A 27,433-nucleotide genomic window follows, 5' to 3' on the forward strand; every position below is an offset into this window, starting at 1 on the left:
TGGGGCAAGGAGCTTTATTCAAATGAGAGCAGCTCTTGGAGAGGACTGACAGCTGAGCACTGTCACAACACTTGCAGTCACTGGGGAATAGTTCTTTAGCCTGAAGGGAGATATGGACGATTTATGATAGCATCCACTACAGGAGGCAAAGTGGAAGCAGGGAGACTAGTCAGCAGGAAGTGATTCAGAAAAGAGATGATTCTGCAACTAGGATATTAGGAGTAAAAGTAGTGAGATATATTCATTGTCTGCATTTATTTTGAAGGGATTTATTTTGAACGATATGTTGATAAGGGATTATGGGAAACCAAGAAAAACCAATGTAAGCCCATCATTTTTGGCCTAAGCATTGAAAAATAGGTACAACTAGATGCTGAGGTAGGAAAAAATTTGGGGGGTAGGGAACAGTTTCAGAAGAAAAACAAATAATTTAGTTTCAGAGGTATTAAGTTTCAAGTGTTTATGAGCTATCCAAGTGAAGATGTTAGTTGGATATATGAGTATATTATCATATACTCATATATGAAGCCATTCAGGCTGGGAAAATAAATTTGGAACTCATTGGCTTGTAAATGCTATTTAAAGCATTGGAACTGGATGAACTTATCCAAAGAGTGACTCCTGTGCTATTTCAAAGCTTAGGGTCAGATGGCAGAAAGCAGACAGAGAAGGAATGTCCAGGGAGTAGGAAGAGGGCCAAAAGGAAATAAAAGCTATGCCAGAAACCAAGCCGAGGAAGTGATTCACAAGGGGAGCGTGACCACCAGACTCTATTCCTCATAGATGTTTCATATCTATATTGTCTCTTTCCCCTTTCATATGCTACCTTGTATAAGGCCTATTCATTTCTTCTGAATATATGATTACATCAAAGAGCCACCCTTAGGTGCCAGATTGTTTTCAATATTTTGAAGCTTCTGGTTTACTTGAATTAAGGAGGGCTACTAGCAGCCCTTTAACTAGGATGATCTATTTCAAAGAGAAGAGACTCTACAAGCAGTAATAACAGCAGTGGAAGCAATCCATGTGAGGCCAATACAGATGCTCCACAGAGATGAGGCCAAACTTAGGCTGTGATGGAATCTCATGCATTTTTGATGAGATGTCAGAATTCACTTTAAATATCATACACTCAATTTGAGTCTGAATTGGGGCAGTCCTCACTGTGATGCCTGGAATCGTGGATTTCCCTGGAGACAGGGATCCAAAGTCTTGGTGATTCCCATCTTTAGAGGACAAAACCAAAACAAAACACCACTCGAGGTTAAAACAGAATAAGTGACCCAATATTGGTCACTGGAAACAGGAACTAAGAGTGCAGAGGCTAAGAGTGAAATCTCCCTGGGACTGGGCTGGGACCATTTCCCCATGCAGCCTATATTTAGCATATCACCTTGCGGTCTCCTCTACGTCGCTCACCACCAGTGTAGCTTGTGAAGTTGTGTCATCAACCATGTTGAGAATAAGGTCCAAGTCTTCTTTATCTTGATGTTTACCAGAGCTTAGAATAGCACCTGGCACTCAACAGATGTTTATTAATATGAATCAATGCGATTTCTTGTATCTTCTTTTATCAAGTACACGGCACAAAGAACAGACACATGAACACCTGACTAGCCTTGGCAACTGGATCTGATTAATCACTCACATGTTTCTTGGCAAATGTTTGAGGACTAATCGATTTTTGTTCCCAAATTTGTTTCCCATGCCAAGACGAGAGACTATTTGTTCTATATTACTAATTTGAAAAGCAATGTCTTAAGAGTCTTTTGGCTGGAAGATATTGCAGTAATATCTGTTTAGTAAGAAAGGTGGAGAATTCCCGCCTTCAGCCATCAACAAAGCCAGAGTTTAAAGGGAATTTTGGATGGTATTTTTCTCTTGCAAACTTTGACAAATTATTTTCTTTTGGAAAAATATTATTAAAAAAAAACCAGTTTGGGCCGGCTGAGTGGCTCAGTTGGTTAAGAGCTCGCTCAAGAGTTTGAGCTCTGAGCAACAGCGGTTTGAGTCAGCCCGAGCTGAGCAGCCGTGAGCTGCCAACAGGTGGCGGGATGGCTCAGCTAAAAAAAAAAAAAACCAGTTTGTGTTCCTTAGTGGAAGAGAGATATTAAAAGCTTGTGTTTATAAAATGCTTCAGCATCTGGGGCAGACCCTAGGTGACCTTTAGATCCATAGGAAAAGTGGTTGTAATTGGAGAATAGACTCTCCCCTCTTCTCCTCCCCTCTTCCCCGATCCTGTGTAAGTAACTTACTTGCTACTCATCATCCAAGACTGAGCCTTTTTTTTTCTTTGTTTTTGACCAGGTGCCATCATTTTCTATTCAAATGAGGATTGTTTCTATAGAAATTGCCCTAAAGACATGGGCTCTTTGAGGCTATATGTAGTTACTAACCAGATGGCTGATGCATGCTGTTATAAAGCATGCCTATTATACATTTTTAAGTAAAAATTATGACTGCTATCAATATAATAGTCTATAACACCAACAATTATTAATTAGTAAAACAAGGAAAGAAAATGCTTAGTGAAAAATTGCCAATAAGACACAGAGCAAAATAGCAATATGGGTTAATTTATTTAGTTTTCATGCTGTGAATGATTCAAGGAAGAATTTAAGTTAGGCAAATGACAGGGGATGAGTATTTCCTCTCCCAGATTTGATTGTGCCAATGTGTGTAACTATTGTGCTGTGTTTGGGAGGGAATGAGAGAAAGACAAGATCAGAGGGAAAAGGACAGAATGAGCTATAGGACAAGAACTTCGTACTTGTTTGAATTCATTTAGAATAAACTGATTGAATCATTCGCAATGGACTGGACTGTTACTTCCCTTTGGGGAGCCACACACTAGAACTTGGAGATGAGTGGTCTCTAGGATTTATTAATGCTACCCGTTGATGTTTGGATTTATATATACATATAATAGTAATTAGCTATATAATAGATAATTATATCTATAATAGAATATATATATATGTGTGTGTGTGTGTATGTGTATGCATATACATATACATATACACACACATACACACATGCACACACACACACACACACACACATATATATATATATATATTCTTCATTCCTATTCCCCACTGAATAAAATTGAAACGTCTTAATTCAAGATCTTTGTTGATCAAAACTTAACCTGCTATTGTAGTCTTATTTTCCTTTATTCTCATTTATGTTATTTACCAAACTGAATAACAACAGTACTAACAGGGGTGCTATATCTATATATATAAAGTATTCACTGGCATGGAGTTAAGGCTTTACATCTGACTTTAATTGTTATCCTCACAAGAACCCTGTGAAATAAGTACTGTTCTCATCTACATTTCCCAGGTGAGAAGATGGAGTCTTCGGGATGTCCAGTGACTTTCCCTAGGTCCCACAGCCTGTGTACAATCTGACCGCACGGTCCCGCCCCTTAACACTGCACCTGGTGCTCACTGCAGTTCTGATAGGTGCCTTTACTCAAGCCTTTCTCTCTGCTTGAAATAAGTGCTGTTCTTTCCCACCTTATAGCTCCCTATTCCCCCATCCTTCTAAGTGCAGCCCAAATGCCACTTACTCTCGAATTACTCCAGGTGGCTGTGATCTCACCATGCTCTAAAACTCCCTGTAAGTCTTTACTACTTAAAGTGTCACGGACCAGCAGCAGGGCATCAAATGGGAGCTTGTTGGAAATGTGGAATCCGAGGCCCCACTGCAGATGTCCTCACTCAGAAACTGCATTTTAACAAGATCTCCAGGTGGTTTATGTGCAAAGTTTGAGAACTTCAGCATGGGACTTTCCCTCCCTCGCTCACTCTCTCCCTCCCTCCCTTCCTTCCTCCCTTCCTTCTTTCCTTCCTCCCTTCTCTTTTTTCTTTCTTTCTTTTCTTTCTCTTTTTTGCTTTGTATCTCTGTTATTTATATAACTGTTCTATATTCTCAATTGGACTGTAAGGTCTTTGAGAGCAAGAGGGTATTGTATTCTCTTTTGGGCATATAATATGTAAATATACATATCATAGAAAAGGCACATAATTTGTTTAGTGACATAACACAACACTTACATTTAAAAAAATTAGATCATTTTATAATTCAGAAAGTACTGTTATTTGGAATGCTTTTTCCCAGTGTGCTAACAGAAGAATCACTTTTGACAATTATTTTACTTGTAATGATTCCATAAACTCAGGCTTTTGATAACATTTTAAATGTTAAGAGGCAGAATCCAGGTCCTTAAATGAAACTTTCATTCCTTCCTGTATTCTTTGGTCTATAACTGCTCTTGGGACACAACATCTTTCATTGTCAAAGTACAAATATAGATATGACAGATTTGGAGAAAAATCAATACTTAGAAAACAGAAATACTGAAAGCTGAAGACTCAATTAATTTCGCGTGTGAAGTTTTGAGGTTTGTCTGCACTCAGGACACTGTGTGTCTTCTAGAAACCTTGGGATGGAATTTCGTTTTGACAAATGTTTGATTCCAAGCTTTATTTTATAGCTAATTTGGTTAATGGCAAAACTTCAGTCACTGCAGATGCTCCTGTATCGTTGCGTGCTATTTATATGCCAAGGACCGACAATTAAAGTCATTGATTTTTTTGAAATGATCGCTGTGTGCTTTCCAGTTCTTTATTTAGACAGTGTTTGCATATATTTGTGCCTCTAAATGTTCTCAGTGAGTATGACCGGTGACTGATCACGGAGATTGACAGATGCTCGGGCCCTTCACTCAGCTCCTTGCTGCTGCACAATCTGGCGTCTCTCTTCTGTTTGCAGAACGTGTCATTGGAATACACGCATGACAAGAGGGCAAACCCATATGGGTGGCTTTGATTTTTTTTTTTCTTCTTTACTTCTGCTAGCTCCATTTCAGCAGTCAGTATGACCTCTCCTGAAGTTTCAAATCTAAAAATTGTCTGAACATAAAACTACTCTCCGGACCCCACAAAATTCTCCACTTCAGGGAGGATTCCACTTTACCTCTTTTTAGAATTAATTTTTTTTCTGTGTGACTGTGTGCGTTGTTTCAGTGCGAGGCTCCCTTCCCACCTCATCATTGGCTTGCTCACTCCCTTATGTGATGAATCAATGCTTCCAGAATAGGGGCTTCTGAGTGACTGCGGGAACTATTGCTTCCAAATGAGCTCGTGCATCTTAACAGGGAGCATTCAGACCACACACCTCAGGTAAAAGGGAAGTCTTTCCTTAATGCTTTCAAGAACTTTCGGAGGCTGTGCACTGTGGTGTTTGCTGCAAGAGGGTGTGAGGAAAAGCTGCCTGTGTGTAGCTAAATGTGACTGTATGTTAAAATGGAACGTTATCTCCAGTTACTCTAAAGGCAGAGCTGCTTCCTGGGCAATGTTCAGGACTGTTCTTGATGTAGTGTTAATGCTAAGACGCCCTGTAGCGTCCTTTCTGAACAGGAGGCTAGTGGCCATCTGTGAGTGTGGGTGTCAACATCAGAAGAAGAGAACTTTTAGGGAAATAGAAGAAAGAAAGGCATTGCAGCCCGAAACTAAGCAAGGGAGCAGTCAAGTCAGCCTGCGTGGCATGGGGGAAGCAATTTCTTAAATTATTATTTGGCTGTCTGGTGAGAAGGTGACAGTCTCAGAGATTTCAAGTGCTTGAAACCATATTTAGGAAAAGATTTTAATTCTTTCAGCTCTGATTTGTATTATTAAAATAGTTTCCCAGGGATGGGAGCTAAGACGTGGTTGTAAATGGCATCGACAACTAAAGGTGTCGTCATTTAACAAGCGCAATGGTATTAACGTGCGTCTGTTTCTGCTTTGTGTGGAAAATGATTTTTCATCACCATAGCGATTTATTTCTGGGCTCCAGTGGAACTTGGCCACAGTATGCGGTGAATAGCATTTTTTTTTCTTGCCTGAAGGAGGGCATCAGCAGTCTATTCGCTAACATGTGGCTTTTCATCTAAATGTTGCGTAGTGTAGTTGGTATAATTTCAAATCCTTTTCCAACTGAAATTCTGTATACAAATTTCTGTGCATCCTTGGTAAGATAAGCAGATGATAGGTACAGGGAGAGAAAAGAGCCCCATGAGAACATTGTACTCTCAGCTTAAAAGCTTAAAAAGAGTACCAAACCATTGCCCATTATGTGGTTGCCCTTCTGAGGATATGTGTGTGAACAGGAATTCATCGCTGATTTTGTTCTCTCACAGTAACCTAGGAAGATGCATGAGTCTTCAGTCCTATTAGATTTTCCATTTTTATATTACTCTTGAATGACATCATGCATTGGTTCAACTAAAATTAAGAAAATTGTTCTTCTACCCTGCTGAAGAAATTTTATGTAGGATACGGATGTTTCTACAGGAAAATATAACCATAAATTGAAAGGAAATAATTTTACTTCTTTTCAGTTGCTTTTCAGTCAGCATGTGGTTATGTTCAGACAGTCCTTTGAGGGCGTTGTTATAAAAGCATACCTTACTGAAACATCAGTTTTCGTTCACATGAGTGGAGATCTAGTTGTAGTTTATAGAGATTTAATTAGCATTAAATTATACAAATTGTGCATGGTTCTTGGAGAAGGAAAGTTTCATCATCGTATATGCTTGAAGACAAAGCTACTTACTGTTAATAATGGTTATATGTGTTTCATAACAATGGGGTGTGTACACTGAAGCCTTTGATGCATTAGCATTTAAATTTCACTTAGTTGGAACCTAAGACAGATCTTTAGTCATCACATGGGGAGATGGGAGCAGGCCTACAGAACCTAGGACAAGTCACAATGTCACCTCTTCTTTGAATCCTTGAAGACTATCTTTATTTCTTACCCAAATGAAAGTCTGTGATGAATTATCTGAACTACTCTTAGTGATTTCCTTGCTAAAACCACTCTCCATCCATTGTGATATGAATGAGATTAGTCAGGTTAAAGAAAGCCTCCTAGAAAATAATCCATCTAGAATGTGTGTTGTATTATGTATTGCTGATAAAACTAGTGGGATTCCCAAACCTCACAAAGAATCTAATGTTCCTATAAAGGAAAGCATTGACTTATTACTTAAAGTATTTTCTGATGATAAGCTGAAACCTGGGAATTGTGATATGACTGCAATCAGGGAATAATGACAAATATCTTTCAAGGCAGAAAAGAATATTAAAAAAAAAATTGGCCCAGAAGGCTTTGTCTGTATATTTTATACCATCTCAGGAATATGCATTGTTTTTGTAAGGCATAGATGTTTTAGTTTTTTAGTTACCAGTAAGATGTACCCTATAATTAGTGGTCCAGAGTTAGTTCATTAGTCCTATAACTTGGGTAAAATAGCCTACAAGGAAATCCAGTTCTTTTAGTTGAATTTCATGATCACAAAGAAAATATTGAATTAATAACCTAGCGTGCCAGGTAGCCTGTTCCAGGTATCACCGGACCCAGTCTCACACGGAGCTACCATGCTATCAGTCATTCTCTCCAGCCTAGCCTTGCTGTCATCCAGCGTGGCTTTCATTTTCATAAAGATGGCTCTGTTAACATGCTCGTCTCATAATTGCTTGACCTTCACACTCTCAGTGTCCTTTGTGCTTTTTCATCTCAGGTACTCAGTTTCAAGGTCAAAGCCCAGACCTTATAATCCACCTAGAATTACTGTACTTCTAAATCTTAAACTGTCACAACCATATTGTGACCCCAAACCATTCTCCCAAACACCATGCTGTCAAATCTATTTTGAGCCGTGGAGACTTCTAGTCCCTTGAATTTGAGGTTCCCCTTCTTTACCTATCTAAACTGGACCTATCCATGGTTGAGCATTTGCTCTGCTCTCATCAGAACTCTCAATTTCCATGTACTCACAACATCCTTCTGCTAAAACCACCTCAAAACATCAATTCCGTAAATGGTACAACTCACAGTTCCTTTGGTAGACACTTGAGCATCCCTGGAGAGAATATCAAACAGCTAAGCAAAATGCTTTGCTATAAATTCATAGATTTACATTTGGGCTGAGCCCTCTGTACAGTCTCTTAATCCTTTTGTTTGTTTATGGTCGGCCCTCTTTCCTATTGCTGTCGATGATATTCTATGCTTTTCTATTTTCTTTAAAATCCATGTCACCTTTCCTAGTTCTTTCTCTGCTGCTGGATCACTTAATGGTAGAATTTGGAGGGCTCAACCTGGCGCCTGTCCTTTCTCTATTTGTGCTGCTTACTCTTTGGTGATCTCATCTAGTGTTGTGGTTTTAAATACTGTGTATAGGTTAACAACCCTAATAATGTTACCCCCAGCACAAACTTATCTTTAAACTTGATGCCCTTTTCCATATTCCTACTGGGATGCATATTTGGTATATCAAATTTAATCTTTTTTTTTTTTTAAGATTTTTTTTTTAATTGGGGAATTGGGGGGATGGGAACAGTGCTGGGGAATTGGGGAAAGGGGAACAGACAAGTTGCTGTCGTTTTGTTCTTCAATCTAGTTGTGGAGGATGTTGCTTCACTGGCCCAAGTTGGCACCATCATTGCGCTCTTCTCTGGCGAGGCAGATCAGTCGCCGGCTTCTGGATGGCCGCTCACTGCGGCTGCTGGCCGCTCACGCTGGCTGCTGGCCACACACGGTAGCCCATGGCAATCCACTGCCACAGGGACTGCAGCCCACGCCGTCGCCGGCGACTCACGGCAGCCCAGCTCCAGGTTGAGCTGTTGTTCAGCATCTTAGCTGTGGAGGGCAGTGTCACTGGCCCTCATATGTGGGATCCGAACCGGGGCCCTCTGGCATCCCAAGCGAGTTCTTAACCATCGCGCCACTCGGCCGGCCCTCAAATTTAATCTTTATTCTCAAACCAGCTTCACCTATTTATTGTTTTATCCATTTCAGTAAATAATAACTCATTTTTTGAAATTATTCAGGTCAACAATTTTATACTCATCTTGACTCTTGTCTAACTTTTATATCCCACATCTAATTTTCCAGCAAATTTGAAATTTCTCCCTTTGAAATATAGCCAGAATCTTAACACATCTGATCACCACCACTGCAGCAACCCAAGTTCAACCTAACATTTTTTTCTCCCATGGGTTATTGCAATAGCCTTTTAGCCAGTCTGCATAGCTTATAACTATTGAAAATACTATGTATTTTACTTTTTTTTTCTTTTGCTGCTCCCTTCATTACAATGTAAATTCCGTTAGGGTAGAGATTTTTGTTCACTGTTCTATCACCAACCTCTATAGTACTGCCTAACATTCATAGGCATTTAATAAGGGCTTGTTGAATAAATGAAAGTGAGTATAAGGTAAAGTATTCAAGTGAGGGCTGGTTTCAGTAGGAGCACAGTGGCAGGACTTAAGGCCACATAAAAAGGCTAGGTAGGCAGATAGGTATGGTGACAGGGACCTTGGAAGTTCCTTTTTAATAGTTTCAATTTTCTCAGTGAAATGAGAAAGTCATCAGCTCAGAGTGAGGCTAGGGAAGAAGATGTTGGGGTTTCAAGAAAGAGGAAAAGACGTGAGCTTTCTAGGAGAGAGGGAAGAATGAATGGGCTATGGGACCGTAGTACGGTTTAGCATAGCATTGAAGGGCCTGCCTGAGGCACAAAGTCATAAATTTGAAGTAAAACCAACAAGCATGGTCATGTGATGTTTCCCGACCATATTTACCTCTGTGGTGCCGGAGTAAAGTCGGGGGTTAGGTTTAGTGAGGGCTGTGATTTACCCACATGGGGGTGAGGATGGGAGAGGAGAGACATCTGAGTTGTATGCACAGGGATAATTGTGCTAAATGCATTCATGTGGTAAACACATGCATGTTAAAAGAAAAAGAAGTATGGGAAAACAATGTTGGAAGCATCAGTAGATTTTCATTCTGGCTTGGTCCAAGAAATGTTGGAGTTGGAAAGCTAGTGGGAGTGGTATGGAAAGAAAAGACGTGATGGTCACAGAATGCAAAACCAAAATTATGGAGGGCCTGTAGCTTTTACTGTAGGCTAGGGATGTGAGAGGCAAGGAAGAATAGGAGCCAAGGCGACACAATATTAGGAAAATTACCCATGGAATATGATGTTGGGTATTATAAAAAGCATAGTGTTCGAGGGAGTGGTGTTGAGCCAAGAACTTAATCCTCTCAGAATGCAGGGTTTGATTTGGGTGTGGACAGATGACCGCGACAAGGAGAGGTAGTGAGCAGTATAGACTGATGACTGAGATTCAAAGCTGGAAGTTTTTAAGTAAGAGGAAAAAAGAAGGAAGGTCTGGAAGCAGTAAAAAGGAGCAAAGAAGACACCTATTCCACTCCCAGGCTCAGTGTGAGAAAAAACAGCTACTGCTGAGAGAGCTTCTTGGAAAGAAGAACCCTAATTTAGAGGGAACCATGGTTTAGTTAGAGTTCGGATATTCAGAAAAGATGTTAAGGATATGGAGGGTATTTTGATGGCTGACTGAACTCCAGACAGGATATAGTGGAAAGGGTTCAAGAGTTGGAGCAGGGTACGGGATGGGAAAAAACTCAGGGTGCGCATAGGTGCGCATAGGCTGTAGGAATTGAGGGATGATTGAGCAGATCAGCTGGTCAAACTGCTCTTTTATTGTCATCCCCTACAACAGGATCTTCCTGGGGTTGTATGCTTTTTATGATAAATGGTATCATAATAAAAGAATCTGACACACTATGGCTGTTTTTGTAGCTGTTTTCTTTGGCAACCATACACATGATCACAGGACAATAGGCAATTTATTAAAATAAGTGAGATAAATATCATGGTGTATAGAGAATAAAGTCAAGATAAAACTTTGACAAGACTGAAAGTCTCATTTATTACGTGTTTCATAGGTCTCTTCTGGTGATTCTGAAGCCAAACCTCTGATGTTCACATTTGTCCCCACTGTCAGAAGACTACCGACCCACTTTCAGTTGGCTGACACCTCTAAATTCCTTGTTAAAATTCCTGAGGAACCAAGTGATAAGAATCCAGAAACTATAAATAGGGTAGGATTATTTTATTCTTTTTTATATCAAGCGATTAACATTAAATTATCCATAATAATGACTTGGAAATTGGTATGAATGTTTATTTCCCCTGCTTAAAGTGAGATGACTGTGAAATCGAAGGTTCACTAAAAATATGATTATGTATTAGGAACTTAAATGTTATCAAGTCCCAGGCTCTCTCTAATATGTTATTCTCAGCCCTTTTGAGTTGACATTCTATTTTTTGCTGTTCACAGGACACCTTCTGCCTCCTGGCACCTCCCCTTCTCTCAAATGTATCTAAAAATAATAAAAACAAAATTTGAAAGAAAATACAAGATAAAACAGTGAGGTGTTACTCTTTCGCATGTAATCAATTAGCAACATTAAAAAATGTAATACCCAATGTTGGCACAATTGTGGGGATATTTGCATGCTCACACTCTGCTGCTAGTTTTGTGAATTTGTACAATTTTCGTAGAAAAACCTTATTCACAGTGATAAAACTGTTAATAACCTTTCAGTAATCTAACTCTTGGAAATGTATCCCAAGAAAATAGTACAAAAGGGGAAAAATGTTATGTAGAAAAATAATCAGGGAAAAATAAAAACAGCCTTATATCTAACAATCAGAGAAAAGATAAGAATATGATAATACCTTGACTAATACCAAGAATAATCACTTTGACAAAATTTTAATTATAGTGATTATATAATTCCATGGAAAATGTTAACCTTATAATATTGTGGTCAAATATTGGGTCATCGGGAAAGTCATGATGCATTTTTGCATTGAAAAACATAGAAAAATACGTCATGACTTTCCCGACGACCCAATAGGTTATAAAATTGTATTTATACCCTGATTATATGTATCTAAAATGAGACCAATATTGAAAATGAAATTATAAAGACCAAAAACCTGAAAATGACTTGTGTTAGGATAATGACATTGTGGAAAAAAAACAAAACAAAATAAACAACAACAAAAAAACAGAACAAAATAAACTCTTTAAAATGTATGTTAATACTGTCTTATTATAAATAGAATGTTACTGGGGGAACTTTGGGGTATTCTTGATCCAACAGGAAGGAGGATAATATAATCTGATTTACCTTGTCTGTATGAAAACATCTTATCTAGTAATTAGTAACATATCTGTGGTTCCGGGATTTTCAGTGCTCATATTCAAGGACCACTGGGGCCTAATTATTTCAGAGTAATCCTGAATACTACATAAGACACTTCTGGGAAGTTTCTCCTTACCAGTACTCAACTACATATATTTATAGGGTCCTTTGTTATTAGGGGCTCTAAGTATGTAAGACTAGATATGTAAACCAATCCAAAGCCTCCTACAATGATAATATTCATCTGCTGATTGCAATGACACACACACAACATCTTTAAGAGAAGAAAGATTATTCTTTCTGTTTTTAAAAACAGTTTAATAATATAGTAGAACAGGATAACTAACTGTTCATTCTTTATATATTTAACAACTATTTACTGAACACATATTATGTGCTTGGTGCTGTAGATTCTGAGTAAATAAAGTCAACTCATAGCTTATTTGTTATTGGGAAGGCAGATAATGAAAAAAGTGAAAAGTCTATAATAAAATCTAAGGTGGTGATATATGCTACAAAAATACATCAGAGTAAATGAACAGAGAATGATGGGCTGTGGAGGAAGGGAGTTATTTTAGATTATTAATGGTTCAAACAGTAGTTCAGTTTTTGTTAGATTTTTATATATTCCATTACCTTCTACCATAAGCAATCTGCCTTTGAATCCTTCTATTTTTAATTTAAACTTCATTCTAATTTGGGCTTTTGTTACTATATAGTATTACAATTGAATATGTGAAATAACCATTGTCAGAGAAATCCTAATCAGGGAAAATCGGTGTTTTATCTTGATTATGTCATCATCCACTGAAAAATGTGGAATGGGTTTATAAAGTCAACTACTTGGTTTAGTTATATCTAATCAGTGGTTTCACTTCTGTCTTCACACACAAAACACACACCACACACACATTACATTGACATACATAGTTGAAATTTAGTTTGTTTTTGTTTAATTAGTGTCATCTTTAACTTTCCATTTTGAAATGGTTTAATTTTTAATTTTTATTTTTTAATATATTTAAAAAATTTTCAATTACAGTTGATATACAATATTATGTTAGTTTCAGGTGTATAACATAGTGATTAAACATTTATATAACATATGAAGTGATCACCCTGGTAAGCCTAGTATTCATATGACACCATACATATTAATAGTTATTACAATATTAACTATAGTCCTTATGCTGTACATCCCTGTAACTATATTTATAACTGCCAGTTTGTACTTCTTAATCACTTCACCTATTTCATTCATACCTCCAACCCCCTCCTGTCTTGCAACCATCAATTTGTTTTCTGTATCTATGAGTTTGTTTCTGTTTTGTTTGTTAGATTCCACATATAGGTGAAATCATATGGCATTTGTCTTTCTCTGTCTGACTTATTCACTTAGCATAATGCCCTCTAGGTCCATCCATGTGGCAAGGTTTCATTCTTTTTATGGCTCAGTAATATTACATTTTATATTTGTACCACTTCGACTTTATCCATTCAGCTATGATGGACACTTAGATTGCTTCCATATCTTGGATATTGTAAGTAATGCTGCAATAAATATAGGGGTGCATATCTTTTCAAATTAGTGTTTTAGATTTCTTTGGATAAATATTCAGAAGTGGGATTGCTGGGTCATATGGTAGTTCTATTTTTAATTTTTGAGAACCCTCCATACTGTTTTCCATAGTGGCTGTACCAATTTACATTCCCACCAACAGTGCATGAGGGTTCCCTTTTCTCCACAGCCTTGCCAATTCTTGTTAGTTGATGTATTGATGATAGCCATTTTGACTCGTATAAGGTAATATCTCATTGTGATTTTAATTTACATTTCTCTGATGATTAGTGATGTTGAACATCTTTTCATACGTCTACTGGCCATCTGTATATCCTCTTTGGAGAAATGTCTATTCATGTCCTCTGCCCATTTTTTAATTGGATTGTTTTTTGAGGAGAGTTAAATTGTGTGAGTACATTATATATGTTGGATGTTAACCCCTTATCAGATATGTCATTGCTGAATATCTTCTCCCATTCAGTAAGTTGTCCTTATATTTTGTTTATGGTTTCTTTTGTGGTGCAAAATTTCTTAGTTTGATGTAGTCTGAATTGTTCATATATTTTTTTTGTTTATCTTGCCTGAGAAAACATTACCCCCACCAAAAAAAAAACAATACTGCTAAAAGCAACATCACAGAGTTTACTATTATACCTATGTTTTCTTCTAGGAGTTTTGTGGTTTCAGTTTTATTATTTCATTTAAATTTTTTATCCATTTTCAGTTTATTTTTGTATATGGTATAAGGAAGTGATTTAGTTTTAATTTTTTGCATGTATCTGTTCAGTTTTTACAACATCATTTATTGAATAGGCTGTCTTTACTACATTGTATAATTTTACTTCCCTTGTCACAGGTTAATTGACCATGTAGGCATGGGTTTAGATCTGGGCTGTCTTCTGTTCCATTGACCTAAGTGTCTGTTTTTATTCCGTAGTGTTTTGATTACTATAGCCTCGTAGTGTAGTTTGATATCAGGTAGCATGATACCTCCAAATTTGTTCTTTCTCATTATTTCTTTGGCTATTCAGGGTCTTTTGTGGTTCCATATATATTTTAGATTATTCTAGTTCTGTGAAAAATGTCATTGGTATTTTGATAAGAATTGTATTGAATCTATAGATTGCTTTGGGTGTGGATATTTTAATGATGTGAATTCTTCCTATCCGTGAGCACAGTATAGCCTTCCATTTATTGTATCTTCTTTAATTTCTTTCTTCAATATTGTATAGTTTTCTGAGTACAGGTCTTTTACCTTTTTGGTTAAATTTATTCTTGGGAATTTTATTTTAATTTTTTTGATGCAATTGGAAATGGGATTTTTTTTTTCTTTCTGATGGTTTGTTATTGGTGTATAAAAATGTAACAAATTTCTGAATCAATTTTGTGTCATCTACTTTTCTGACTTCATCTATCAATTCTAATAGTTTTCTTAGTGAAATCTTACGGTTCTGTATGGTATTGTCATCTGCAAATAATGGCAGTTTTACTTTTTCCTTTCCAAATCAGATTACTTTTATTTCTTTTTGTTGTCTGATTGCTGTGTCTAGGAATTCCAATACCATGTTAAATAAAAGTGGTGAAAATGGATATCCTTGTCTTGTTCCTGATCTTAAAGAAAAAGCTTTCAGCTTTTCACTGTTGAGTATGATTTTAGCTGTGGTTTTGTCATATATGTCCTTTATTATGTTGAGATGTATTCCCTCTATCCCCACTTTGCTGGGAGCTTTTATCATGAATGAATGTTGGATTTTGTCAAAAGCTTTTTCTGCATTTATTGCTATGATCATATGATTTTTATCTTTTATTTTATGTGGTGTATCTCATTAATTGATTTATGGATATTGAACCAAACTTGCATCCCACTTGATTGTGATGTATGATGTTTTTAGTGTATTGCTGAATTTGGTTTGCTAATATTTTGTTGAGGATTTTTGCATCTATGTTCATCAGGGATATTGACCTATAATTTTCTTTTTTTATAGTGTCTTTGTTTGGTTTTGGTATCAGGGGGATGCTGGCCTCATAAAATGAGTCTGGGAGACTTCCCTCCTCTTTAAATTTTGAAATCATTTCAGAAGGATAGGTATTAATTTTTCTTTGAATGTTTAGTAAAATTCACTTGTGTAGCCATCTGGTCTAGGCTTTTTGTTTGTTGAGAATTTTTTTATTACTGATTGGTTTTTGTTACTGGTATGGGTCTCTTCAGATTTTCTATTTCTTCCTGTTCAGTCTTGGAAGATTGTATGTTTTTCAGAATGTATCTGTTTATTCTAGGTTCTTCAATTTGTTGACATGTTAATTGTTCATGGTATAGTCTTATAATCCTTTGAATATCTGTGGTGTCAGTTGTCACTTCTCTTTCATTTCTGATTTTATTTATTTGGGTCCTCTTTCTTTTTTGCTAAATGAGTCTGGTTAAAGGTTTATAAATTTTGTTTTTCTTTTCAAAGAGCCAGCAATTGGTTTCATTGATCTTTTCTATTATTCTTTCAGACTATTTTGTTTCTTTCCACTCTGATTTTTATTATTATTTTTTCTTCTGCTCACTTTGGGCTTTGTTTGTTGTTCTTTTTCTAGTTCCTTTAGATATAAAGATAGATGGTTTAATAGAATTTTTTCTTGTTTTTTGAGGTCATCCTGTATTGCTATAAATTTCCCTTTTAGAACTGCTTTGGGTATATCCCATATATTGTGGGTCATTTGTTTTCATTTTCATTTGTCTCAAGGTATCTTTTGATTTCTTCCTTGGTCTCATTGTTAACCCATTCATTGTTTAGTAACATGTTGTTTAGTCTCCATGTATTTGTATGTTTTTCAGTTTTTTAAAAAATTGATTTCTTGTTTTATACCATTGTGATAAAAAAAGATGCTTCATATGTCTTCAACTTTCTTAACTTTATTGAGACTTTTATTGTGGCCTCATGAGGTCTATCCTGGAATATATGCCATGCATGCTTGAAAAGAAAGTGTATTCTGCTGCTTTGGGGTGAAATATTCTAAAAATATCAATTAAATTCATTTGGTCCAATATATCATTTAAGGCCAATGTTTTCTTGCTGATTTTCTTGCAGGATGATCTATTCATTGATGTCAATGGGGTGTAAAATTCCCTATTATTACTGTATTACTGTGGAACTCTCCCTTGATGTCTGTCAATATTTGTTTTATATATTAAGGTGCTCCTTTGTTGGGTGCATAGAAGTTTATATGAGCTATATCCTCCTGTTGGATTGGTCCCTTTTTCATTATGAAATGCCCTCTCTGTCTCTTCTTATAGCCTTTATTTTATTTTATTTTATTTTATTTTATTTGTTTTAGCTGAGCCATCCTGCTACCTGTTGGCAGCTCAGCGGCTGCTCAGCTCNCTGTTGCTCAGAGCTCAAACTCTTGAGCGAGCTCTTAACCAACTGAGCCACTCAGCCGGCCCTTATAGCCTTTATTTTAAAGTATAATATTTTTCTGGTTCAAGTATTGCTACCTTACCTTTATTTTTGTTTCTGTTTGCATGAAATATCTATTTTCATCCCTTTACTTTCAGTCTCTATGTGTTTCTATTTAAAGTGGGTCTCATAGGCAGCATATATATGGATCTTTTTTTAAAAAGAATCCATTCAGCCACCCTATATCTTTTGATTAGAGCATTTAGTCCAAATACACTTAAAGTAATTATTGAAATGCATGTAGTTATCATTTTAATTGTTTTCTGATGTTTTTTGTAGTTCTTCTCTTCCTTTCTTATTGTCTTGTTCTCTCTGTATGTTGATGGCTTTCTATAGTGTTATGTTTAGATTCATTTTTCTTTATTTCTTGTATATCTCTTGTAGATTTTTGGTTTGTGGTTACCATACACTTCTTATATACCAAGCTATGTTTATAGCAGCCTATTTTAAATTGATGGTCCCTTCAGTTTGAACACATTCTAAAATCACTACTATTTTTACTCACCCGCTTCACATTTATGTTTTTGTCATTATTTTTTACGTCTTTTTTATGTGTGTTTATGTGTATCCTTTATCTTATTGTTGTAATTACACACGATCTTTCTACTTTTGTGTTTTAACCTTTGTACTAGCTTTTAGTTGGTTGATCCACTGCTTTTACAAAGCATTTGCCATGTCAGTAAGAATTTTTTCTTTCCTCTATTTTCTTATTCACATTATTGGTCTTTTCTTTTCCACTTAAAGAAGTCCCTTTAACATTTCTTGTGGTAATACTGGTTTAGCAGTGATTGAGATCTTTAGCTTTTATTGTCCAGGAAACACTGTCTCTTCTTTGTTTCTACCCTGTTGGGTAGAGGAATCCTCCTTGTGGATATTTGCCTCCCATCACTTTGAATATTGTTTGCCATTCTCTTCTGGCCTAAATGTATCTGTTAAGAAATCAGCGGACAGTCTTATGGGAGCACCTTTGTATATAACTAACTGCTTTTCTCTTGCTACTTTTAAGATTCTCTCTTTGTCTTTAACCCTTATTTTAATTATGTTATGTCTTCATGTGGACCTCTTTTGCTCATCCTATTTGGGATTCTCTTGCACTTCCTGGATTTGTATATCTATAGCCTTTACTTGGTTAGGGAAATTTTTAGTTATTATTTCTTCAAATAGGTTTTCAACCCCTTGCTCACTCTTCGTCTTCTTGTACCCCTATGATGTGAATGTTGACATGTTTGATGTTCCAGAGTTCCCTTAAACTTTCCTCACTTAAAAAAATTTTTTTTTCCATTTTTCTCTTCCAACTGGGTGTTTTCCACTACCTTGTCTTCCAGATCACTGATTTGATCCTCTGCTTCATCTAATCTGCTGTTGATTGCATGTAATGTTTTCTGCATTTTAGTTATTGTATTCTTCATTCTGACAGATTCTTTTTCATGTTTTTGTTCTCCATTTTTATGATTCCTATCTCTTGTTGAAGTTTTCACTGAGTTCATCTATTCTTCCTTGAAGTTCACTGAGCAAACTTATAACCAGTGTTTTGAACTCTGCATCTCCTACATTGCTTGTCTTCACTCCCTTTAGTTCTTTTTCTGCAGTTTTGTCCTATTCTTTCATTTGGAATATGTTTCTTTGTCTCTTCACTTTGGCTGACTGTTTCTATGAATAAGGTAGATCTGCTATGTCTCCTGGTCTTGGCAGAGTGGCCTTATGTAATAGGTGACCTATGCAGCCCAATGGTTCAGTCTCCCCAGTCACCTGAGCTGTGTGTTCCACAGGGTCACTTGTATGGTTTGTGTATGCCCTCATGTTGTAGTTGATCCTTGATTGCTATTGGCACATCAGTTGGTGGGATTGACTCTCAGAATTACTGGCTGTGAGTGCTGGCCATAATTATAGTAGGTGATCTGTAGTGAAAGGGCTGACCCCATAGAATGGGAGTCACTTTAGCAGGGCTCTAGTGCCAGCCAAGTCTGTCCTTTGGTTGTGCCATTTGTGGAACTAGTTGGGTGTTGCATGTGTGCTCTAAAGCCATCCATCAGATATATTGGTTCTGGAGCCTCTTGAGAGGGGCTCCCATGCAGGTCGGGGTTAGCCACCACTTGTGCCTGGCTTGGGGGCCATCATGTAGGAGCTACAAAGTGATCTGTAGCTGATTTCCACTTGTTTTGGGCTTGAAGGTACTTGGGAGAGGGTATTCTGTAAGCTGAGGCGGCTTTCACTAGTGTTGGACTTGAGACCCTTTGGTGGGTAGCATGATGTGAATTAAATCCAGCTGCCATTTGTGCCTGGTTTGTGGCCATTTAATTGAACTTATCTTCCAAGCCACTTGGTTGCTGGTTATGTCAGGCATGGGGCTACCTGATGGGAGTTACAATTCAAGTTGAGACTGGTTACCCCTTGTGGTGGGCTTTAGGTAGCTTAGTAAGAGGTATAGGGCACACTGAGGCTAGCTGCTGCTTGTTTGGGGTTTGTGAACCTTTATGAGATGTTAGGAAAGTCCACATGGTGAGACAAGAAAGGCTGCTTCTGTAGAGGAGCCACTGGAAGAGTTTTGCTTGGGGACATGAATTGGGTGGAACATAGTATCAGGAAATCACCAGGATGGGACTAGCTGTATTAGCCAGGTTAAAGGAGAGCTCAGATTTTGTGCCTGCCTATGCTGGGCTGGCTGGGTTGGGGTAGGGGTCAACAGAGGAACAATGTCACTTATCAGCAATTTCATCCCTGGAGAGAGCTGTCCTGACTCCTGACCCTCCAACTCTTGCCCTGATGCTAGTCAAGTTAGTTTCTCTTCGTATGTCCCTGGCACATTTCGAGCTGCTTCCTTTGTGTTGGAGCCCAGAGCGAGTGAGTTTGTTTGTGAGTGAATCTATATCTCGTTCCTTTAAGACCTGTAACACCTACATCTCCATCAGCCCTCCATTTCAGTTGGATATAATCCCTTTTGACTTTCATAGCCAAATATTATGGGGGTTCCTGTTCCTGGCACTGGAGCCCCCAGATGGGGAGCCTGGGGAGGGGCTGGAAATTTTGCTCCTCAGGGGGAACCTCTGCAGTTGAGAATGCCTCTCTGATTCTTATTCACCACACCCTGGGTGTGGGATCTGCCTATCTCTGTCCCTCTTACCAGTCTTCTTTATATTCTTAGTTATAGTACTTTAGTTCAGCTATTCTTCAGATGGTTCTCAATGACAGTTGTTCTATAATTTAGTTGTAAGTTCGGTGTGGTCATGGAAAGAGCATTTACCTACTTGGCCACCTTGACTGGATTTCATTTTGAAATAATTTTAGTCTCAAAGAAAAGTTGCAAAGAAAAGAATACTAATCATTATATGGTTAGCAAAACCAAGACAATTAATATTGGGTCTTTTAAAAACAATCAGCATACATAGCTGCTGTCATTTTAGAAAAAAAGTGTTTTGGTAGTGTAATAAGCTATCTTACTCCTGGGCTTGTAAACTTAATGTATTCATAGAATGTTGGATGGGAAAAGGCTTAGAATTACAAATTAAAAATAAAATAATAGTAAATAATACTTTGTACTAAAAATACCTATCATTTTTGGGGATTCTATTCACGAGTTCTTCCCAATTAGCTTAGATTGTTTCATCTGAATATCTGTGCATTTTGTTCCAATTTAGTTTTCCTCTCAGACTTTTAAATACAGTGTTTATATTAGTTTAGAACCTTTCAATGTGATTTCCTTTCTCCATTGGCTTATACAGAATATATACGTTTTCCTTGACCGTTGACTAAATCCTTACCAGTCCTCATTTGTTTCATGACTGTTTTCATGGAAAACATTGCTCTCTCCCTCTCTTCTTAAAAAGTTATGTCATGATTTATTTGCATGCAGGTTTGTTTGTTGATACTCTGAGCCTTACATTGTTTGGTTTTGGATCAGGATAAACAGGTGGGCTAGTAAAAGTAAACCATTAAGTTCAACCCAATCTCCCTAAGCCAACCTGATTTTTAAGTATATTTTTAAGCACTCTTGCCCTTGGATGTTATAAGCAGGTTGAGGTTTTAAGTGTACATGAAAAAAAAGAAGCATTTATTAAATGAATGCTAATGCTTTTATTTCTCTACATTTATTGCAGTCTAATTTCAAAGAGTACTTGACCTTGAATACTGGCAGCCAACAGGAGAGAAGTCGAGCAACATTGGCTTATCCTTCAGAGGTCAGTGGAAATATTTCACAAGGAAGGGGATTTAAAGCAAACAAACCTCAAGGAATGCAGCAAGGTGACCTCTTCAAAGCTGAATATGTCTTTATTGTGGACTCTGAAGGGGAAGATGAAGCTACAAGCAGAAAAAGTGAACAAAGCCCCCCAGGGGGCATAAGCACCACAGCTACTCGGCCCAAGTCTCTCCCAATCTCCTCCAGTCTTGTCTCTGATGTGGTGCGTCCCAAAACACGGGGGGCAAACCTTCAGGCCCCATTTTATCCTGAAATGCCTCATGGGATGGCTCCTCAGCAAAAGCATGGGCAGGTAAGATTTTCTTCTTGTTATAAAAAAAAAAAGATATTGTTTACATACCCCTTGTTCAAGGCTATCAGTAAAGGCCTTCCTGTTTAAGGCATAAAACATCTCTTAAAGAAAAATATATTAAGAAACCAAAATCTTAATCTCATAAATCATCAAAGTGTAAATATAGATAATAAATTCATAAGACAAAGGATTATACAATTATACTGTGAATTGGCTGAAGGGAAAATGTAAAACATTTAGCTGGAGTGTATTTCAGGGACTATTACCTCTTCCTTTTGAACAATCCTTGGTTAGGTTGTTAATGGGAGTTTCTTAGGACAGAGTGCTTGATAAGCTGGGTTCATCAAGAAGCACATGATAAATAGAACATCCAGTGAGAAGACATCAACTGGATTTTATTAATAGATGTAGACACATAGCTTTTAAACTAGTAAAAGAATAATAAAATGATACAGTAGAAAATAAGAGTGCATAAGTAAAATAATTACTCCGTGTGTCTTAAGGGAAATATGTACTAAGGTCCTAAAAGCTATCAGGGCAGGTTGGCCTCAGTGAAAATGGGGAGAAGATCCTATTCCAAAACTTAGCAAGATTTAAGATGTAGAGCCTTTGATATAGTAGGAGAAGACCCATGTCTATGATGGCAGGGAAGAAATGGCAAGGTAAGAAAGATAGGAAGGTTTGAAGGAGAAGTAAAATAGGAAGATTTTGTCATTGACTGGCTATTTTTTGTAATGACATTATAGGATGACTTTGACAAGTTGTAGGTAGAGTGTCAAGAATGCAAAGGCTGCCTTTGCAGTAAATAGTGGATGAGGAGCTCTCCTTGACAATGACCATGGGTCAGTAATAAGATGTCCTGTTTAGGATCTACTAAACCAGGCCTTTGCAAGCATCCCAGCGTAGTTGGGAGAATACTTTTATTGGTGAGTTGGCCTTATGGTGCTACTAGATCTTATGCAAAACTGTACAAGTAGGTATCTTATTTTTGGTTCCACCCCATCTTCATTTCTGCAGCCTATGCTGATTTCCTGATGCTGTATTTATATCTCCTTTGAGCATCCAGTTCCTCATGCTGCCTTTTTGGTGATAGAAGACTCTTATGGTGGTACCCTCACCCAGGTTCACTGTAGTAAAACTTTGATTTCTTCTTGAAGTTAATTCTCAGTTATTAGAAATATTCTAATCATATAAACATATTCTAAGTGGTATAGGCGTAAACATTTTTTTTTCTTATCTCAGGAAAGATGATGGAATAACCAAGTTGGAGATATGGGGGTTTCCAAAGTCAGTGGAGGGTAGTTTTTGTGGCCCCTTTGAAGAAGAACATGTAGGCATGATGATACCAAATATAAAGAAAAATATTCTTAATGAAGCAGTATTTGAATTTTTGATTTCTTCTTTACCCCAATTGATATATTTCTTCCCCTGAGTTTGCCATTTATTTTGTTTTCATGGGACCAAATATATAGAGGTCAAACTAGAGACTTAAACACACACTTTGGGATCTTTTTGCCAATGTAGATTAGTTAGGAGTAGGTTATACGTCATGTTATCAAAGCTCCAAGTGAAAAGGCAACACTCAATCTAATTCATTAGTAGTGGTTGAAAATGATAATTACCAGGCATGAAGGAATACTGGATTCTGAAATGTTTGGGAATAGCCATAGCTCCTGTTCCCATTTGCTATAATAATCCATTTGAGTGATGAGTAATAGATCATCATAAAATAAAAATAAGATGAATTAAAAATAAGATAATTGTTACCCACAAATTTAAAGAGAAATGTCCAGAGCACCAGAGAAGGTACTCTGAGAAGTTTAATTAGTCAGTAGAAGTTTAATGTAAAGTCTAAAGAATATCCCATGATTGGATAATTTGATGCCAACATCAGTTTTTCAATTAGAAATGCAATTAATTCCATGCATGAAGTTAAGCAAATGTCAAATTGGTACTTTTTTTGTTTCTTTGTTTAGCAACCTGAAGAGTTCACAAATTACAAGTAGTTCCCGATTTATCAAGAAGTTGTTTTCTGGGCCGGCTGAGTGACTCAGTTGGTTAAGAGCTCACTCAAGAGTTTGAGCTCTGAGCAACAAGCGGTTCGATTCCTGGCCCAAGCTGAGCAACCAACAGGTGGCAGGATGGCTCAGCTTANTAAAAAAAAAAAAAAAAAGAAGTTGTTTTCTGAAAGTTCATTGTCAAGTCAGTTCTGTGACAGCACAGTATTGTGGTTCAGAGTAGAGCCAGGCCACCCAGGTTCAAATCCTGACTCCACCACCTACTTAATTAATTGGACTCTGGTTTTCACAGTATAAAATGGGATGCCTACTCAAAGGATTGTTCCATGGTGATTCATGAGTTATTACGTTGAAAGCTCTTAGAATTGTGCCTGGCATATAGTGACTAATCAACAAATGTTCACTTATAATTAACATGCTTATAGGAACAGGGACACAGTAAGTAGTTCCTAGAGCAGGAGGATCAGAGGCACTGTAGTTATAGGAAGGGACAGGAGAGGAATATGTCACCAGGGATTTGGTGAATGTCCTTACCTCTCCATATACACAAAAGGAGACTTCTCTCTAGGTTACATCTCCCGAAAGGATTAGCAAAACATATTTAAATTCCAAAGAGCACGTTAAGCAAAACTTAAATAAATAAATAAATAAATAAATAAATATGCTTAATTAAATTTAAATAGTCAGATGACAGTGGGAAATGCTGTATATTATATCCTTTCTTCTTGGAGATTTACAGTGTATATTATCAGTCCTGTGATTAAAAGGAGAAAAATACTGTTGACTTTTGATTAAACCAGCATTTCCTAAAAAGAAAAAAAAGAAAAGAAATGCAGTTAATTAAGTGATTTTTCTGGTCTATCTGTAAATTAGCATTATTAATTAGTCGTAATAATTTATTGTTATTCCTAAAAAAATGTCTTTAGTTCTTAATTTGGATTTTAGCCTTTCTATAACCTAACCTAGGTGTAATTTCCATCCACACCTTGCACCTCCTTTCTTCAGCTGTCCTGAATTATCACCAAAGTTCACACTTCATACCTTCCCATCCCTGAGCCCTTGATTCCTCCGTGTGTAATGCTTCTTTTCTACCCCAGACCCATGCCCATTTTGGTCTAGGCTACTTAATACTATAAGCTCAGCTCAAGTAGCACCTTTTCCTAGAGACATTCCCTTTGAAGAGGAGTTAGTTTTTCTCCTTCATCTTTTCATTTTCCTTATAGGTTTGTAGCCTTTTTAGAAAATCTTCACTATAACTCCTCTTGACTTGGTTATAATTGATTGTATCTTTGTTCCTCACTAGACTGAGAGTAACTTGAAGTCAAGGTCTGTCTTCTGTTCATTTCTGTATCCATAGCACTTTGTGCAGTGTCTTGAACTATACATAGGTGAGGTTCAATAAGGTGTATGAAAAGAGGAAATAGTTCAAAGTTTACATCTTTGAAATTCTCTCTCAGATACTGACTCCTTCATGAAGTCTGCTTTGATTCATTCAATGAAAGCAAGCTCTCCCTCAATATAATTCTGATACCTTTTATTTCTGAATATCTTTTATAATAGTTACATATTCCAGCATGTTTTATAACTATTTACATTCATGCCTCTTTTCTAGAAGGCTGTAAAGTCTTTAAAAGTAAAGCCCCTCTTAAATACATTTTTATTAAACATTTTGTTCACTATAGTGGTTACTATATTATCTTGAACATAACATAAATATTGGGTTGAGTGTATTTATGTTCCAAATACTTTTGTTGAAGTGGCATGTTTAAGTAAAAGCACATAATGTTTAAAAAAATCACTAAAGAATTCAAAATTTTAAAGTGTAAGTCAACAGAAAAAATGCTATAGAAGCAGTTGAATCAAAATTTTTTCAAAATTCAGAAAAAAAAGAGTAATGGTTTTGAATGTTGCTGTAAAAGAATTGTCTTAGCTAGGGATAGCATTGGAACTAAAAGAGAGATGAATGTACATATACAAACATAGAGTGATTTGCCTGAAAAACCTATGATAAAGCCTGGAGTTAAGGCAATGATAGTGGTAGTAAAAAGATGGACTTATGGGGGGGTAGAGTAGTTTACTGGATTTGTTTGTTGACAATATGTGGGAAAAATCAACAAGGCATGAAATTTGTAGCCAAGGAAATTAGATGAATGTTGGATTAATTGAGGAAAGAATAACATGTCTTGGGAAGGGATAGGAAGAGGTAAGATCTCTGATGTTGAGTTTGAGATGCCTTGGTTGGCACAGCATGATGATGTCTAGAAAGAAGGTGGGAGCAGGAATCCTGGACACAGGAGAGAGGTGGGAGATGGCAGATGAGAGGTGGGAGATTGCTACATGAGCTGAAGCAATGAGAATGGAGACATGTACTCATGGAAAGAATGTAGAACAAAAAGACATAAAATATAAGCCAGGAAATAGTAAAATAGAAATGGCCTGTAAAAGAAGAGAAGCCAAGGAGAGAGACTGAGAAGGGATCAAAGAAGCTGGAGAGAGGGGTTTCATGTAATGAAAGCTAAAGTGGCTTGCAACAAGAAGAGTAGTCTATAAACAAGATCAAGTAACTAAAATATGTAATATTTAATTTTGTAAAGGTTGCTTAGTAATTTTATTTTTATGTAGAACTCAAATGAATCTGGCTATCAATCATATCAATCTGGAAATACAAAATAATAACCAGTGACTTTTATAATATAATAATAATATAATAATAATAATATAATAAATAACTTTATGGCAGCATGACATATTTTGAGTATTGACTACCCTGGAGTTACCAAACATGAAACACACTAGTTCTCCTATTCTTATGCTAAGAAAATTCCTGGAGAACGAAGCCTTCCTTTATGAGATTGTACTTTGATATGTCTCTAGCTGCCTTGCCAGATTCCCTTACTGTACAACTAGCAAGTGATCCTGCCAAACGAGAGAGCCAGGTTAGTATATGCTGCCACTTGATTAGGGAAGAAGAGCAAGCTGAGAGATTCAGGAGGCTCAGATCAAAGTTGAGGGAGGGATCAAAGGCCTTTTCTCTGAGAGAGCTGGAAATGAAGCGCTAGGAGACCCTGATGGGCGTGGCTCTTCTGTAAGGCAGGAAGGGGAACCTCTCTCCTCAGTGCGTATTAGCAGGAACCGAAGATGTGTAGGGATGAGGCCACAGGAGTGGGGTCTGACCTGGCTGCTGTCTCAGTTTAGAATATGGGAGCCCTTCCACTCTTACAGGTCAGCCCTTAGAGCCTTGCCCCCCATTACCTACTTGGAGCCACACATCCTCTGTGCTCCCTCTTACTCTGGGAGAGGCAGGATGAAGTTGTCTAGCATCTGACCAGTTCTGCTCCAGAAGTGCTGCCTGGTGCCTTCTATTAAACTATTACATAATATTATTTATTAAAATAATGTAAAATTTAGTATAAAATTTTATAAATATTATACAAAGAAAAATAAAATATAAAACAAAGTAAAATAAAATCGGGCCTGCAAAGCTCATTAAATCTAGCAGTTAGGCGGCTATTTGGTGACTTTAATGAGAACAATGTGAGTAGGGTGATGGGGAAGAAATCAAGTTGAGAAATGGAGAGGTGGTGAGGAAAGGGAGGTCATGCGTTAGGGGGATGGTATGGGAAAACAAAAATGAGACTGGGAACTTAACTGGCCGTGCTCCTCTGGATAGTTACTTGTAATCAGAAACCTTAGTTTCCTCACCTATAAAATGGAGTGATGATACCAACCTTCTGTGAAGATTAAATGAGAATTTACACACACACACACACACACACACACACACACACACACACACACACACACACACACACACAAACACATGAGGTCTAACAAGTTCACAAACTTGTTGCA

General features: G+C 37.1%; 1 protein-coding gene across 11 annotated transcripts in view; it reads left to right on the forward strand.

The window, feature by feature from the left end:
• MLIP (muscular LMNA interacting protein) overlaps window positions 1–27,433 on the forward strand; it is a 256,749-nt gene that overhangs the window by 91,839 nt on the left and 137,477 nt on the right. For 9 of the 11 annotated variants that reach the window (XM_019668094.1, XM_019668100.1, XM_019668097.1 and 6 more), the window contains 2 exons: window positions 10,804–10,959; window positions 21,171–21,563. In XM_019668094.1, coding sequence (XP_019523639.1) covers window positions 10,804–10,959; window positions 21,171–21,563 — 549 coding nt within the window. The remainder of the gene's footprint in view (window positions 1–10,803; window positions 10,960–21,170; window positions 21,564–27,433) is intronic. The other 2 variants (XM_019668099.1, XM_019668102.1) reach the window with 1 other exon arrangement.

This window comes from Hipposideros armiger, unplaced genomic scaffold (assembly GCF_001890085.2).
Source record: "Hipposideros armiger isolate ML-2016 unplaced genomic scaffold, ASM189008v1 scaffold_516, whole genome shotgun sequence".
Lineage (NCBI taxonomy): Eukaryota > Metazoa > Chordata > Mammalia > Chiroptera > Hipposideridae > Hipposideros > Hipposideros armiger.